General features: G+C 44.9%; 1 protein-coding gene across 2 annotated transcripts in view; it reads left to right on the forward strand.

Moving 5' to 3' along the window:
* The window catches only part of LRIG1 (leucine rich repeats and immunoglobulin like domains 1), a 93,953-nt gene that overhangs the window by 51,472 nt on the left and 24,862 nt on the right, over positions 1-17,619 (forward strand). For both annotated transcript variants that reach the window (XM_082060380.1, XM_082060381.1), the window contains exons 4-8: positions 7,464-7,601; positions 8,645-8,788; positions 11,048-11,191; positions 11,963-12,106; positions 17,074-17,217. In XM_082060380.1, coding sequence (XP_081916506.1) covers positions 7,464-7,601; positions 8,645-8,788; positions 11,048-11,191; positions 11,963-12,106; positions 17,074-17,217 — 714 coding nt within the window. The remainder of the gene's footprint in view (positions 1-7,463; positions 7,602-8,644; positions 8,789-11,047; positions 11,192-11,962; positions 12,107-17,073; positions 17,218-17,619) is intronic.

Genomic DNA, 17,619 nt, shown 5'->3' on the forward strand with positions numbered 1-17,619 from the left:
TGCATCTAACACACAGCATAAGGTCCTCTAACAAGTCAAAGTTTACAAAAAAATTTCTAGTGCAGAAATATCCTAAGAGAATATGTGTCTTGCTGGATGTAGCATTTTTGGTTACATTAGAAGAAAAGCTTTCCCTTGTGCAGTTCATACTGAACCCAACAAAAGCCCTTCATGAATGTTCATCAAATCCAGGCCCTTGGTCATGTCCAGCTGCTCTGAAAAGCCAGCTCCTAGTGTACTTGATCTCTGCCTAACTCTTACCCATCGGGCTGCCTCATGAAAGAGCTACGAGAGTGTTCCTGGCAGGAGGATAACGTCCGCCTGTGTTCAGCTACCGGGGCCCGAGGATGCTCTGAGGCCACGCTGGGACCGCACCAGGGTTGATGGTTGCAGTCCAGCAATGTGAGAAGCAGAGGAGCTTGGTCCTGTGGGTGACCACAGAGTAGGCCGTAATAGATAGCGAACGCATAGCCCTTGTGTCATGCTGGTCTCACATGAGTAGTCCTGTTGACTATAGTGGAACTATTTGTGTGAGTAATAGTTAGCTTGGGGGAATAAGGAGGTCATAACCCAGCCCTTGCAGTATCACTGGCTTGACTGCAAGTGGCTGCTGCTTGCAGGTCCGAAGGTGTGAATGAACAGTTCCCATCTCCTCATCTCTCCATGTCCATGGCCTGGAACAGAAATGCAGCCATATCACCATGGAAGGTTGTATTTGTGTGGTTTTTTTTTGGTTTTTTTTTTTTTTTCTCTGCTTAAAAAAAGGAAAAAAATAAAGACCCTTTTTCTTGATCCCCCTGTCTGTCCCAGCCTGTGTACAGCTATGGGTGGTTTGCTTCATGCTTGTCACTCCTAACCCACCAACACAAGGCAAGAACGTAACCTCATAAATGAAAGCCCTCTGAAATACATCAGTTTTGAAGCTGATGTATAGCAGATGGGGAGATGTCTGTGGACTTTCTGCCGTAGTTTGATAAAGTTAGACTAGCTCTGCCAGCCTCTTCTTACTTTACACTTATGTATGACAGTTTTAAATTAAAACAGTGTAAAATGATTGCAGATGATGTTTGCTGTATCTTAGAAAGGCTTTATTCTGATGCAATACTAGGGAAAGGGAAGATGCTCTCATACAGACTCAAGCAGAGCACGTAAACCTTTAAGGAAAAAGTAGGATACCTGGAAAAATTACACAAAGAGGTATTTTGTTTTGTTGGGGGGGGGATCTTTGGATGGTGTTTTTTTGTTCTGTAGAGTTTTTAGTTTGGGGGGGGGTGTTTGTGGGGTTTCTCTGTTGTTGTTGCTGTTTGGTTTTCTGTTTTTTTTGTGGCTGACCCTAAAATGCAGTGGCTGCTTGGCCTGCCACTGCTCTGCTCTGGTGTGTGCAGCCGGCACCTGAACAAACAGAGCTGTATCTGCGGCAGCCTGGGAACCCGCCAGGATTCCTCAGGGAAGGAGTGATTCAGAGCATCTGAGAAAAGTGGGGGCAGCTTCCCTGCATCCTTGTTTCCTGCCCGGACAGTAACCCGTGCAGCCTTGCTCTCAAAGGACAGCGGGGCTGCTCCCGTAAGCAAATACGGCACATGTTGTGTTGGATAAAAATATACATTTTTATAATGATACAAAATCTTGAGCCTCTTGGATTATCCTGGCCAGGCTGACATGATAGTGCGAAGTGTCAGACAGCTACTGGGGCTTGCTCAGAGCACTTGGGAAGCATGAAACTGCTGTGGGCAGTTCAGCCTTTCTGGGAAGGTCTTGTACATATGGATGATGTCCTGTGGATTTCCAGCGTGTCACCTGTGTGTTCACTTTATCTTTGGCTGCAGAGATGTTTCACTACTCCAGTACAGCAAAAGCAAGTCAAGTCTGTGGAAACAAAAAAGTTTTTATTAGTTAGACGTTAAAAATACACAAGAAGTTGTGCATTGATAAACTGCATGAATTTTGAGTCAAAGCTGATGTCCAGCTCCCGATCACATTCTCCTCTTTTCTTGTCTCCATACATTAACAAGAAGCACTCGGGACACACCTTCAATTGTTAATTTTAATACCCCCACCAGAACAAACAGAAACATTTGTGTTGCTGCTGTTGTAAACACAAACATCTTCCACATTATCAGTTCCCCTTCATCCTTGTCAGGAAAATTGCTCAGGCATTGCATTTCACTCTGAAATTATGATTTTTTTAAAAATGTTTTGTGTGTGTGGCAAGTAATGGGCTAAAATCAGATGGCAGATCATCTAAGGTGGGAGTTGTAGAAACCCATGTCTTGAATCCTCTCTAGTGTTTCTGGAAGGATCAATATTAGATCTCCATCTTCCCTGAACTGAGGAGGAGGAGGGGGGCAGGTAATTCCAGGCATGGGTTAGTCACAGTGTATATGTGATCCATCTCCTGTTACAGTTCTTTGATCTTGCTCTCTTTGCGTGGCCTGTCTCTGACACCAAACCTTGCCTGTCCTTTAGTAGTGAACCCCATAACTCTTTCTGGCCCTAGTATTTGGTTTCTCCAATACTTTCCCAATATGGAAATATTAACCAAACCCTGAACTTTTTAATCTCTCCATTTCTACTCTTGTGATCTCCCTCATATGTTAATTTCGAAAATGTGCTCGCATATTAATAGAACCCTATCCGAAGTGCGGAGCCTCTCTTTTGAAGCTTGCTTTTATTTTTGATGCCTATAACAGGTGTTGGTTTAATAGGTTTGCTGTATTACGGCTTTCTTTTTTTCCTTTCGCGAGCCCGGCCAGCTCTGTAAGCCGACACGACATGAAGGCCGAGCATGTGCCTTCTCCCTGCCTTTAGCCGCGCTTCACACCAAACATGTGTGCTGCAGGCTCCCAGCGGCCAAGGCATCTTAATTCAAGCTTTGTCTAAACCAGGAGGTTTTCTGCTGATTGTATTTAAATCAGTCCAACCAAAGCCCCTCGTACATTCCCATCTGAGGGTCTGCTTGCTTTGATTTTCCGCTGTCAGCGTTCTAATGGGCAGCTGCTGAGGGGAGGTGAATGTGGCTCGGACAACAAAGGAGCGTGTTTGCATTGCTCTCTGCATCGATTTCACACAAGTAGTTTGAAGCCACGGTCTAAATTAAACTGATTAGTGTTCTCCAAAGCACAGGCTTGCTGCAAAGGGGAAGGTGAATTTTTCTCCTATTAGGTCTAGCGGAAAATGTTTCACAACCTATTTATCAAATAAATATTCACAAAGACGCTTCGAACGAGGAAACCCACCAGGATTAAAGTGTAACTTTACCTCTAAAATACAAGCTGAGATTCCTGGAAATGCTGCAAGCTTTTGACTGTGAGCCACCTGTTGTTTTCCTGCCACCCCCTTCGTCTCCCTCCTGGCTTAGAGCAAACCCAAACACGCTTTGGCTTCGCTGGAACAGTTTGCTTGTTTTTCTGTCTCGCAGCAGCCCGGAGGAGCACAGAGCTCGTGTTGGCCTCCTGACATGGTCCTCAAGGGCTGGGTTTAGCAAAGACATGGCTGGAGGTTAATCCAAATCTTCTGTAATCCTGAAGGGTCTATTCAAGAGTGGTGCAAAGTACAAGGGCTCAGGGGCTGTGGTATCTCGGGGTGTTGACCAGGGGTGCAGGCGGGTTCAGCAGCAGTGGCCAGAGGTTACATTCCCTCAGCTCTCTCCGTTTGCAGCTGATGCTGGTGTGAGGGCAAAGCAGTTGCTGAATAAGAGCCATATGTATACAGCTCACACCATAGATGTAATCCACTGCTGACTTTAAGTTACCTTAGTTGGGTGCTGAGATGTTACAATTCAGGATCTCTGTTTGCTGCAAATGAGGTGTTTCTGGGAATGAGGCTGGGTGTGAGCAGAGAAGTTCAACTGTTTTAGACAGATCCTGCCCTATTCACGAGCAAATCCAACTGGACTTGGATGGGGTCCTTATTTTCTGTGTTTTCTTTTTCACCTGAGCTGCTTTCACTCCAAATTCTTAGTTTTTGGTGAATGCAGTTCTGCATCATCCTGGTCCGGCAGCACGTTTCCATACACACTGGTACACTACAGGTAGAGAGGGGTTAAGAAACTTGCCCAAGGCAGATGAGTCAGTGCCAGAGCTGGGAATAGAAACCAAGAGACTTGGCTCCTGCTCCGGGCTCTAATTGCTCAATCTCACATTGAAGCCCTGTCATCATATACTCTTGAGGTAACGCTGGCTGAAGTGCAACAGGGAAAGCTGTTTCCAGGCTGTGATACCTAAGGAGTGGGGAGAGGAAAAGACTCTTGGAGGCAAATTGGTTGTGGAAGCACCAATAATTTGTGCTTTAAAGCCTGGTTTTGGCAATTGGTACTAAAATCTGATCTGTCACCTTTGAAGCCAACAAAGTGTAAACTAAGGAGCTAATTGGGAAGAATCCAGCCCTTTTCCAGTCACTGCTAAAGAGGAGAGGCAAAGTCATAACGTCACTGGGCTTTTTTTTTGTAAAACACCCTGGTGATGAGATGGGGAATGAAGACAGGCGAGTGGGGAGGATCCAAGTAATAACAGGAAGGGTTAAATCACATTTCAGCTCTTACTGAAAGAATGAAAAATAAAATGTAATCAAGCTAGTAAAAGGTTTGGACGATACTGCATTCATGTCACATGGTGTGTATAGGAAAAGTTGGCCTGGCTGGTTTTGTTTGAAGTGCAGTGCTTTGCAGCAAACTGTCTGACATTCCCCAGCTGGGACTGGCCGGGAATGGTGTTTGGAGCTGAGAGTTACATTTGGAGTCAGCCCATGTTTGAAGGAGACAGAGAGAGGGAGAGAAGGGAGCCTGTTTTTTTCCTGTGTGAAATAATTCATCTATCCAATCTGCCAGCTGTAGCACGTGAAAAGCAAGAGGCAAATGGACAGAAGTCACCTGGAACCTGCGAACGTGGCTCAAACAAAATAGTTCTTTCCTGTCCTTTTCTTGCCTTATTAAAGTCTGTCTTCTGGGACATGCTGGGAGATCTGGCAGGCGGGCAGTTTGTATGTACATTGAGCAACTAAAGCCCAGAAATATTAATACTCCAGAAAAATAACATTGGCTTCTGAAGAGCACTTCATGTCCAAACTCTGTGCTCTCACTGCCTTGCAGACTTAGCTTTCCTGCACAGGGATTGTCAGGTAATTTATAGATTCTTCATGTTCATTTGTACAAGCCTTCATTTCCTGTTAATTTACAGCCAGATTCATCTCAGCAATCACAGCCTGGATGAGATCAGAGTTGAACTCGCAGCCCCTGCTTCAGCAGAGCTCCAGAAAACATGCTTGGGGTTTGCTTTCACTTACGTCTGTGTTGAGGTACTTTCCTGAATCAGGGTTGCACACACATTTAATGGACTCTCTTCTTTTGAGGAGGAAAAAAGACTGCAATTTTTGAACTTGAAGATTCTACTAAATTGAGTTCCTTGCAAAAGAAGCTAGTCTTTGGGGAAGAGACACCCCCCTCATCCACATATTGAATTTATGGAGGCCAGAAAAATCTGAATATAGTAAATTTTCCTGTATTTTAGTCTCACTATAGTATACATTTACTGAAGCGCTGCTCCGCTATGTGCTGTAGATGTGAAAATTCAGTCTTTATTCCTAGCTGTAAATAAATACTGGTTATTTGAATAGTAGCCATATCATTTGCCTTTTATAGAGTTTGTGGTTGCAGGGACTGTGTACACGTAACCCGTGGAATAACCAGTTGGGTGGTTTTGAAAAATTACTTTTCCTTTGATTTTCCTGATGCCTTTTTGTACCACATTAGCAGCATATCGCTGTAGCGATATAAAATTTATCCTCAATGATCTGTGATCCTGCACTGAATTAATTAAGTAGCATTTAAACTCTTTAGTCAAAGCAGCAGTTTTGCAAATGTTTCCCCAGTGTCAGAACCCGTGCTGGCTGTTTTAAAGGTGACTCTCCAGAAAGCAAATGGTTCTGGGAATGCAGTTTTTACCCTCTTCCTGTTACAGGTGCCAGTAAACGTGGTGGCGAAACAATCTGGTTTTACTAACAGGGAGGGTAAAGGAGCAGATGACAGTGCAGGGAGCAGGTCCCTTGCCATGTGCTATTGGTATTTTCTGGGGGGGGTGAGGTTTTCTTTGCAAGTGTCTTGTCTGAACTGCTGGGAAAGTCTGGAAGGGGGGTGAGGCTGGAGAAGATGGGCTCCTAGATGCCCCTCAGCTCAGTGCCTGGATGGCTGCGGTCGGCTCATCTCAGGTTTTTTTTTTTTTGTTTCAAAGAGCCGATGCTTTGTCGGGAGAGCTGGGATGTCCTGGTTTGCATTCAAGAGTGCTTTCACTGGCTGCTGTCTCCTCTGCTGGTTACTCAGTGGGTAGCCGGCCGGATTAAGGCACAGTACTTGTCTGAACCGTCTCTACTATCTCTTATTATTCAGCAAGTTCTCAAGTGTCTGCGGAGCGTCTCTGTTTGGAGTGCCTCACTCGCAGCCCTGCCAGTAATATCAGTGACTGCTCTAAATTCACATCAGGCATGTGCTCTGCTTCTGGTGACTAATGCGCAATGTATTTTTTTAATTGGTTACTGTTCCCTCTCATGATTCAGGCCAGAGAGGAGTCAGAGGAAAGGACTAGGGTGATTTTTAGTTAGACCATGTTGAGTACCAATGAGGTCTAGAGGTATTTAACTGTTTGACGGCTGTGGAAACCATGAGAACATCTTGTAGCACCTTCTCTAAAGAAAAATACCAGATTGAATGCTTCAGGCTGGTACTGGTGAGGCAGCAAAGGCAGGTGATTGTTTTAGGGTCTGATCCTGCAACTGGTGCTTGGGCAGAGCACTGCCCGTGCAGAATTGTCCTAATTGCACAGTGGGACAAAGGTAGCAAAACGTGAAGAAACATTTGCAAAAACAAGCCCTCTTACAGTATTTCTTTGCATTACAAATCATTGTAATGTGGCCCAAAGCTGGGATTTTTCAGAAGGATCTTTAGGAATTAAGGAAACAATGGTTTATAACATTTGTTGAGCTCATATTTACTTATCTGTTACCTGCAGACAGCTCTGAGAATCCCATCCTATGTGTAAAACATTTGCAGATTGCTTAAACCATCGATCAGCACTCCTTGCCTGCAGGATTAAAATCCGACCCTGCAGTCATTGCATGTAATAAATCCATTCTGAAAGTGCGGGATTGTAGGAGACTGACCCCAAAATACTGGAAGGAAAACTGATGAATGAACACAGTAGTTCTGTAGAGGGAAGAGTCTTGTACCATACCAGAAAAAAGTGTCTGGAAGCTCACAAATATCTGTAAGCTAGTCTGTCTAACCATAGGAACAGAGTGGGAATTAGGGAAGATCTCTCTGATGTGGGTTTCCTCCTCAGACAGTTGTTGAAGAAGCACCGTAAGTCAGTGTATGAACTCGGGGGCCAGCCTGTGGGCCTGCTGCTGCCTCAGGTATTCATTCTGTGTTTTTAAGAGAACTAAATTGTCTCCATTTCTCCTCCTGACTGTTTCAGGCATCACAACAGGATCCGCAGCATTGAATCAAGTCAACTGAAGCCCTATGTTACCCTGGAAACCCTGGACCTGAGTTTCAATGACATCACGGAAATCCGAAACGGCTGCTTTCCACAGGGACTTCACATAAAGGAGCTGTGAGTTTTTCTTGTTGGGAACAGCTTTTGTTGAGTTACCACAGCAGAGAAAAGGGCCTCAAACCTTTAAAAGACAAGAGAGAGAATAATCATACAAAGTATGGGGTTATTTATCAGGATTTTAAGTGCAAAAGAGAATCAGAAGGCAGCACATTGTCCCAGCTGTCAGGTTATTTTTTGAGCTCTTTTTGGTTTCTGATATATCTGTAAAGAAAGCTGATTATTAATTGTGTGGCATGGGAATGTTGCAACAGAGAAGAGGTATCCTGCATCCTTCAGGTGTGGGTGTCTTTAGAGCTGGAAACCTAGAAGCCAGAAGAACTGTCTGCAGCAGACCTGTGTCTCTTCCCTGTTGGGAAGTGTATGTGCTGCTTCCCAGATCAGCCCATGTGCATCTGGAAGAGGGGAGGGAGAGTGACTATTTCATCAATAAAAGTGGCTACTGAATGTTAAGAACAGAAATCTCTCATTGGTGATTTGAAGAAAACCAGGGGTTAAGCAGAGTAACACCCTCTCAGTAGAGATGTTTGCCTGTTCAGGGAAACAAAAATTATTCTGTGTTTTAGGTACCTTCAAAAAGGTGCAGATAGATAATGCTTGCATTAAAGTTTGTGCCTAAGTTTCTGCCCCTGGTTATAAGTGGATATAAGACGGTCGTGTTGTGGCTGATGTTTGCTGTTGTCCTGTATAAACAGCCTCTGCGGCTAAGACTACAGTTCAAGTAAGAAAGAGCCCGGGGGACAGGTGCTGAGGGAAAAATGGGGAACATCATCCTGCACCGGAGTATTCTCCAGTTTTTGGCTTCCACTCCCAGTTGCCTTGCTGAACTAGGAGGGTATCCAGGAGCTCTTGGAAACTGCACAGAACTTCTTTACATTCATCACATGGCTCTGGGAAAGGCACTGTGCTCTTTGCGCAGCCAGAAATCCAACTGATTTGAAGTCACCTCTGTAATTTCACCAGCCTGTCTGGAGACCAACTAAATGCTGATAAAAGGAGATTTCTGACAGGACTGTTCATTTTTCTGCTGTGATTTATTGCAGCTACCTGGGGAGCAACAGAATCAGCACCCTGGAGCCTGGTGCTTTTGATAGTCTGTCACGGTCCCTGCTAACGCTTCGTCTGAGTAAAAACAGGATCGCTCAGCTTCCTGTCAAGGCGTTCAGGCTACCCAGGCTAATACAACTGTGAGTAGAAATGTGCACTTTAATTAAGCTCAGCCACACTTTATGGAGACAAAATATCCCTGAGGATATGCACACCAAGTGTCACCCTTCTACACCTGCTATCTATAAAACTTAGAATATGCTATGTGGGAGTCCTCCGCCGGCACCTAGTAAAACACACTGGGAGAGGGTCCCTTTTGTCTTGTGACTATTGGCTTTTCAGGCCATTCTTCTGATCAGGTGTGAAGGGAGGGATGCTGCAGCAGTCATCAGCATCTTGTGGACTTGACGGTATAAGACAAATCCACTCCCTTGAAAGCTGCTGGTGTCTGTGGCACAAGAGAGATCTGGAAAATGTTTTTATTTCAAGTGATAGAACTCAGCTACCATGTTAATTTTTCAAGACCACACAGGTATCTTTATGTGGCAATAAAAAAGCAATGATGGAAAGCTGTTAAACTGTGCGGTGATATTTGGGCAGAGAAATTAGCACTTGAGGTGAGTTAACACACACATCGTTGTTGGTCCTGCCTGTGGTCCCCATGGCAGGAGCTGCATGGGGACACGTAGACATCTGCAGCTATAAATATGCTTTATGTGTAAAATAGTAGTACTGATGGTCTAGCTTTTCCCTTCTGCTGCAGTTGGAGAAAGGGCCCAGCCTGAGGCCCATTGCAGTCTTTCCATCAAATTTGATAGGCAAAGGTCAACCCCCCTTTGTTACCATGAAGTCCACAAAAGCTTTTGGATCTTAAACCTCTAAATGGCAACCTCTTGATTGAAAGACAAATTAGCCAAGATGTGTCTAAGAAGTGGGTATGCATTTGTGGTTGCACACACGTAGTATTTATAGCCAATTTGGGACTGAACAGTGTGACACAATAGCACATGTGTCTCAAAAGTCTGTTGCCTCTCAGTTGGAAGTTACTGCTCATTGACTGAGAGCTTGTAATCCACTGTGTTCATCAGCATCATGTGCAAAACTGTAATAAAAATGAGGGTCAACTCCATCTGTTTAGGAACACAGTTTTCACTGAAAGTTGGAGTAGTTGGTACTCTTAAAGGCAGTCTCACAGCTGGTTGTTTAGCCCTATGGATAAACATGAATGAATTGCAAGTTATACAGACTTGTAGAATTTGTGTACAGTTCTTTTTCTGGCAAAGTGTAGTTCAGTAATAGCCTAGGACGTGCAGTAAGGCCAGATTCTTTAGGCCTGCAAACTTTTTAAAATTCTTTACTTGACTTTAATTACACTGGAGTGCAAGTCCAACATTATTTTTTTAGGCAGTGAAAAAGTAAGCTTAAAGTTTCTATGACTTTCTCATGTTTTCCAAAACAACTTCTGATGTTGTAACCTACCATTTTCTTAAACACAAATGCTGAACATGGAACTAGCCATAGATTAGTCTTGTGTATGCAGAAATGTATCCATTTTAAATGCTCTATTTTTGGCTTTAGTGCATTGTGTTGATGAAGTTTTCCACTGACTTTGTGGAACTGGGTTTTCACCTGGTATGTCAGGGTCTAGCAATCCATAAGACTGACATGGGTTGGTAAAGCATGCTGTGATGATGTTCGTGTTGCTACTAAGAAAAAAGGTATTCCCAAAATTTAGAAGTCCTTCCCCACCCGGGGGATGGCAGCAAAGAAATTTAATGAACCAAGCTGGAGATCTTTGTATACTCAAAATACTAAGACTGCCTTGTTATTGGAAACAACTTGCTTCACTCTTTATTAGTTTCTTATAATAGGAAAAAATGTGAAATTTGTCAGTGGAACTGAAAACTTTGCTTTCAAACTTAGCCATAACATTTTCTCCTGGGCTCACAGTTACGGCACCCGCTTGAGAGCACATTTTTGCTGGGTGATTGCAAGTCCTGTAAAACCAATGGGTTGTAAGGGAAATAATGCTGATGTTTTAACTGTATTGGTTCAAATGCTGTCTCTGCTTGAGAGAAGATGAAGTGTGAAAATTGATGAAAAGGATAAATGGCTTAAAAGAAATGCAGAGAGAGGAGGGATAAAGAGGAACTGCCGGACTGTCTCTCTTATTTCTCTATAGTGAGAGTCTGTCGCAGGGTGAGTTTATTTAAGCGATCACACCCAGCTGACTTCCCTGGCTAAGTCTGGGATTGAAAGTTTCCGGCAAACTTCTGCTCTCTCCTGGGAACCGTTGACAGAGGAGCTGTTGGCATTGCTGTCCCCATTGTGTGCTGCACAGATGATTTCGTGAGAAAGGACTGGGATTTAATAAACTTGTATGGCCTTGGTGATTTTAGGGAGCTGAACCGGAATCGCATCCGCCTGATTGAAGGCCTGACATTCCAGGGACTGGACAGCTTGGAAGTCCTGAAACTCCAGCGCAACAACATAAGCAAATTGACCGATGGGGCTTTCTGGGGTCTGGCCAAGATGCAAGTTCTGTAAGTTGGTGCGATGGACTCTTTTCCCTCGAACAGCCCAGACTTCACCTGCTATCGTGTCCTTCTCTGTATTTTAGCAAGGACTCCCATCAGAGACCTGTGGGCACCTGTGCCAGTCCTCATGCTTCTTTCAGTGTCCTGCATGCACAAAGCTCTTGCCACGCTCTTCTTTTTAGTTGACCCACAGTTAACTAATGCTCATTGCTTTACCCAGTGTTCAGTAGAAAAAGTCCTGTTTTTCAAGCTGTGGCAGTATTCCTTTGAAAGTTTGATTTGAACATTCAGTAAGATCTCAATTGGTCTTTAAACAAACACTCATCTGGCTTCTGCAAATTTGTTTTGACTGGTAGATGGAAACTATGTGTTACAGACCTGATTGTTCTGCCTCTTGGGATACCTAGAAACAAACTGGCCTGTCTCAGTGGTGTGTTCTTTCCATGCGAGAGAACAAATTGAATAGTCATTGCAGAGAAATGCTTGAAACTTCCAATGTGATTGATTTTCAAGTGTGTTTGCAAGGTCACAAGTGATCAAGGCAGCGTGTTTCTGGACACTGCTGTCACACAACTGAGACTCTACAAATACACACATGAATGGGATGCTTTAAGCCCAGTTTATTTGCAGGCACAGGAGATGCCCATACATCCACGTATCCTCATGGGTATGTAGAAAGGTCTGTAGGAATGGCTAAAATCCCAATCCATGTTGGAAATTCTTCAGTATTTGACCAGTTCTGCTTATCTGTTGATTCTTTCTGATCTTTCTCCACAGCCACCTGGAGTATAACAGCCTGAGAGAAGTAAACAGTGGCTCTCTCTATGGTCTTTCATCTCTGCACCAGCTTCACCTCAGTAACAACTCCATATCCCGGATCAACCCTGATGGCTGGAGCTTCTGTCAGAAGCTGCATGAGCTGTAAGTTGGTTTCTGTTCTGGTTGGTTGGGCAGGGTTTGGTGGTAAAGTAATGTTGGCAGCAAAGGGAAGTAAGAACTTTTCCCAATCACATGGCCTACAGCTCCTGCTATATCAACCTGTAGAAACCCAGGAACTGCAGCCTCTGAAGTGTTGCCCTTATTATTCATGACGTTATGACCTTCAGAGCACCCAATTAAAATATGTTTGCACCAGAAACAAAAACTAGAACCCACTAAAAGTATGCAGTGCCAGAAGACCTGGAGAGTTTGTGATCTGAGGCTTGCCAGCACTTTTTAGCTACATGGTTACAAGACATGCATGGCTTGCCATATAATGACTGTACAGCCTGAAGGAAGCTTTGCTTTATCCTCTGTATTTGCAAAGAACAATCATGTTTTTAAGCAGCAGAGATTTGGCCCTTTAAAGGCAGTTCTCCATGTTTCTCCTGTTTACACTTTACCCTTCCTGTAGGGCTCAGTTGTTGAAAAGTAAATACATGGACTTTGCTCTCCTGAGATTTCCAGCTGTGAATACAGTCTCTTTGATAAGTGAAAGCAAGCCTTGCTGCTGAGGACAGCCCCACAAGGGTGTCTTTTGGGTCTGTGGCACTGCTTAGTGCCTTTTTGAAGAGGCACACATGGACCCTTGCAGTATTTACAGAAGTAGCTGTCATCCCCTCGGTGGGACTGTGGAAAGATTCACTTTTTTCTTTGGAGAACTTGACACATGTGGTTAGTGGAACCGTAAGTCATTCTGCTTGGTGCTCTGAAATCTCTTGTTAGGGATTTGTCTATCGACCAAAAAGCAGTATGGTAAGGCAGCATCCTGCTTTCAGAGGCCTCACTCTGAACTCAGACTAAAGGTTGGTGTCTGTGAGTCCCTAGGCTTTTAGGATGTCGATTCAGAGGGAGGAGGACATGACACGTGTAATTCTTTTAAGTTTAGAAGCTGTAGAATTAACATGTTAACCCAGTAACCAACTGTTATCTTCTGTTGAACTTAAATTATACATCCAGGTGTGGATGATTGCGGGGGGGGGGGTGGGCAGAAGGAGATACTTTGGTTTTTTATTTAGCTAAATGCATATGATTGATTAATTACCTAATTTTTCAAATTGCTGTGAAACTGCCCATGCCTAAAGGGCTTCATTGCTTGGCACAGGGCTGTAGACTGCTATGGTTCTTTCATGTGCAGATCTTCAAGTGATATTTTACGAGATTAATGCAGTGTCAATGGACAAATTTTCAGTGCAACAGATCAGAATCAGCACCATGCTCCACCCGTGGTCTTCTTAAATCTGAAACGTCAAAAAGGGGAGTCTGTTTTCCTGAGGCACTCACAGTTGGACCCCTGGAATAGACAAATTCAGATCACTGCACTGCGTTTGTCACACAGATCTGGGAGCTTTCTGCTCTCCGGGACCCAGTACCTGGTGCCTGCGTTGAAGCTTTATTTCAGCCTGGGTTGAGATGGGATGGGTAAGCCCCGTCTGCATCTTGCAGCGCTAATGTCAGAACTCTTTCAGGGGGAACCATGCTCGTCTTTTCCACTTGACAGTGTCTTTGCAAACCCTCCAGGTTTAGATGGGAGGTTGCACTCTGAGTCCTGTTATTTGTCAGGTGTGGATTTGGCATCTCTTGCCAACAAGTAGCACTAATGATGAGCTGTCGTGGCTTAGAGGCCGTCTTCTGTGGTAACTGCAGAAACCCAGTGCAGGACTCACTTGCCCTGTTGCAGAATGGAGTAGATTTGGAAAATGCCTTGTGATGTGAGGTGGTAGGAGCCACCGGGGCATGCTCGGCCTGACAAACAGGATTGTGCTGGAGTGTGAGGCCAGAGACGACATCAGCTGAGATTCGAAAGGTGATTATGTGGGTGTTAGCACACACCTCTGCAAAATTTTACAAGCTCTTGCAGGTGTTGCCTTTAGGGTAAGGCTGCTGCAGGGAGCCATCAGATACTCCCAACTGAAACTCCCACAGCCAAAGAGTACTTATAGGAGAGGTCTGCTCTGAAATTGCAGGGTGAGGAAAGGAAGCACTAGATACATCTAGACTGCCTCTGTGCACTTGTTTGAATGTGTACATCTCATTCCATATTAAAAGATCCTTGCTCACCTCCCCTATTGCTAAATCTGCTGGGTTTCAGTTAGTAGAAAACACTGTCTCTGTTTGTACAGGGAATGAGTTTCAAAGTCCTTGACCTAAGGAAGAGAGGTGGCCAGACCCCTGCCTATCTATGCTGAGGAACGAGGTGGTCATCTGAAGGATGAGTGGTCTCTCCTTCTGTTTTTGGGAAAAAAACATGACCCCAAGGCTCTAGGCTGATGCAAAAGCTAACAAGGAAACTGAGAGCTCTTGCTGTGTTAGGGGCATGAGAAAGGGCTGATTGTATTCACCAGTCAGGTGCTATGGCATCAACATCATGGAAGAATCCACAGTGGGACCATAGGATCTCATCAGAGCTGAAAGATGACTTGGCTGCTGGGTCTTTCTTTTCAGTTTTTACCTGTATTTTGGTCAATGGGAATGAAATACGTTAGATGTAGCTGGTCCAGAACTGGCTGGCAGCAGGAGCCACAGCTGCACAACAGGTTTCTGGTTAAACCCTTTGTGTATCACTTTTGGCATGCTGCTCTATGTGCTGCTCTCCCACTTCTTCACCAGGCCAAAAGATTTGTGTAGAAAAACATTTCCGCTTGTTCGTTCCAGTGATTTCTCACTGGTAGAGCGATGAGAAGGTACAGGAAGCAGCAGAGATCTGCTGACTTCTCTCAACCCAGATAATCCAAACTGCTGAGAGGGGAACACGTTGTTTTGCAGATTGTCCTGTCACATAGCAGCAATCAGAGCCCTTACATGTTGAAGGACACCTGCCAGGTGCATTAGCTCCTGAAACCTTCCATCTGCTTGCAGCTGATGAGAGAGCCCTCTAAAGACTCCTGCTGTCCGTCCATCTTGAGGTGACGTCAGGACAAATGGAAGGGAACATGCCTTCACCAGTTGTGGCAGGAACTTTTCTTTGAGAATCAAAAGGAACTTTTTTTTCCTCAGCCAGGTTTAGGATTACTTTTGAACACCTTTTTTTTTTTTTAAGCCAAATTCTTTAATCGCAGGTGAGGACATAATTTTGACTGGATGCCAGTTCTTCATAACTAACACTACAGCTTCTTTAGGAATGAAAGTATGTTGTCCCATACCTTCTTCAATCTCATTAATCTTTGCTGAATGTTTTCCAAAGCTTGCCCTATGCCCACTCACACAGCTAAAAGATAGATGGTTCCTTTGCCAACTAAATGACACTCTCGGTACTTCGGAGTATGTGTCTGTTTTGACTTAGGTTTTGGCTTTGCAGTGACTTTCATGCAAGCCCTAGACACATTTATAAGCAGACTCTTTGAAGAGGCAGCACTAGAGGAGGAATTTGGAGGTTTGGAACTGAGCGAGATTTTTTTTTTCTTGTTGTCTGTACAATGAAGGATTTTGGTGCTTGTTCAAATCTGCGTAACTCCACTTTTTTAAAAGTTTAGCAGCCCAAACTCACATCTTTTAAAGTGACTTGTGCTCCCAAGTCATTAAGGTATTTTCATAACTCCTATGCAGCTGCCCTTCGTGGAGAGAGAAGCTTGAGAAAATGAGAGTAGCAGGATGTAGATGAATGCCACTTTTTGTACCTCGTCGGTGTGCAGGCGACTTGAAGCTGTGGCTGCTGCTGGTCACGCTCACCTGCCAGCAGCCCTGCAGGGCTTACCCAGGTGCAGTGACATCCAGAGATCAAGAGGAATATACTTGCAGCAGGGAGCTGTGGGTGGATGCTTCAGGCTGAAGACCACTGAGCAGTGACTCTGCCTGTTGCCACCCCACAAGGTCCCTCATTTGACGAGCCAAACTGGCCTCCAACATCAGTAGCGCTGTGGCTTTACCGCTTCAGTAGAAAGTGGTCGTGTATTTTGTGAGGCGTCTGCAGTGGCTTGTAGCTTCCCATGCCCTGCCCTTGGTGTCAAATCATAGAAGCCTCCTCTGCACCCTGTCTGGGAGAGAACAACAGGTTTTTTGCTACCATCTTCCAAACTGCGACAGGAGTAGCACTTAAAAAAAGAAATCTCCAAAACCAAAGAGAATACAGGCAAGAGGAGGAGATAGATGAAAAGCTAAGAAATAAACCGCTCTGAGATTAGTCACTTGTAAGTGGAGATTTCAAGCAGACTGAATGCTCCTTGACAAAGGGGAGCGGGAGGGAAGGTGGCTGGTTTACAACAGACACCTCCTTCCCCTGCATGAAAGGAAGCATTCAATTGCCTTGTGGTGAAATGCGTTTGGCTCTCGACTGGGGTGGAGCAGGCGGTGGAGACACCCACACCCAGATGCCTGGGGCTTGCTGTGCACCAGTGCAGAACGATAAGACACCTCATGAATGCAGAAGTCTAGACCCTGCCAAGAGCGCGTGTGAACTTCAAAATCCATCTGTTTGACGTCACTCTCCACCTCGCAGGGCAGGGGGCAGGAGGGGACTGCTTTTTTCTGGAAGCCACAGGGGGACGGCAAATGGGATTGAGGACTGAACGCAACCAGGGCTGGTGTCTGAGTGTTACCTGTACATATGGGGACTGAGAAGGGGTGATGCTCCCAGGCCATGGAGAAGGAGTAGCCTCTCTGTGCCATAACTAACAGTGTGAGTGTTGGGTTATCTCTCTCATTCACTTTTAGGGGAGTCTCTCTCTGCTGCCAGTACAGACAACTTCCCTATAGCCAGGTGCCAAATGCCTCGTGCTCCATTATGGTCATCCAGGCTGCCCCACGGGTGTCTTGTAGGAATATTTGCAGACTGCAGTCTTATTTCATCATCAAGCTGTTATGGATCCACCCAGTACACATTGTCTCTCGTAAGGGAGTTGTGGGAAGCAGGCACTGGTTTGGAAAATACTGGTTGGATTGACAAGGGCTGTTTGTCTTGTTTTTTCCCTCAGAATACTCTCTTACAACAACCTAACCAGGCTGGATGAGGGAAGCTTGGCAGACCTTGGAGGACTGCACGTACTACGACTGAGCCACAATTCCATCAATCATATTGCAGAAGGTGCCTTCAAGGGACTCAAAAACCTACGTGTCCTGTAAGTTGCCCCCCCAGCTCTTGTCAGCTGACACTTGTCTTCCCTCCACAGTTCATGTTCTGCCAAACTGTTCCGCTTTGCGGTCAGTTGGGGTGCCTGTGTCCTCAGCATCAAGCTCCCCTACGCTTGGCTTGGTTGTCTTGAGCAGCGGTTGTGTTTACCCCAGTATTCAACATCAGTGAACCTGTATTTTCTAATAAAGAGTAGTAAGGAGAATTGCGGCTGAATCCTAGTCTAAGATGGTATTGAGAAGAAAAAAAAAGGCACAACAAAGAAATTCAGTGGTTGGGCTTGCGATCTGGTTATACCAGAAGTGTAACAACACATGAAGCTTCACCTAGTCTTGTGTTCAACTATGGGAGCAGGAAACTGCTACAGGTACCACGAGAGTAACCAGAAGCG

Source organism: Streptopelia decaocto, assembly GCF_964273445.1.
Source record: "Streptopelia decaocto genome assembly, chromosome: 8".
In the NCBI taxonomy this organism is placed as follows: Eukaryota; Metazoa; Chordata; class Aves; order Columbiformes; family Columbidae; genus Streptopelia; species Streptopelia decaocto.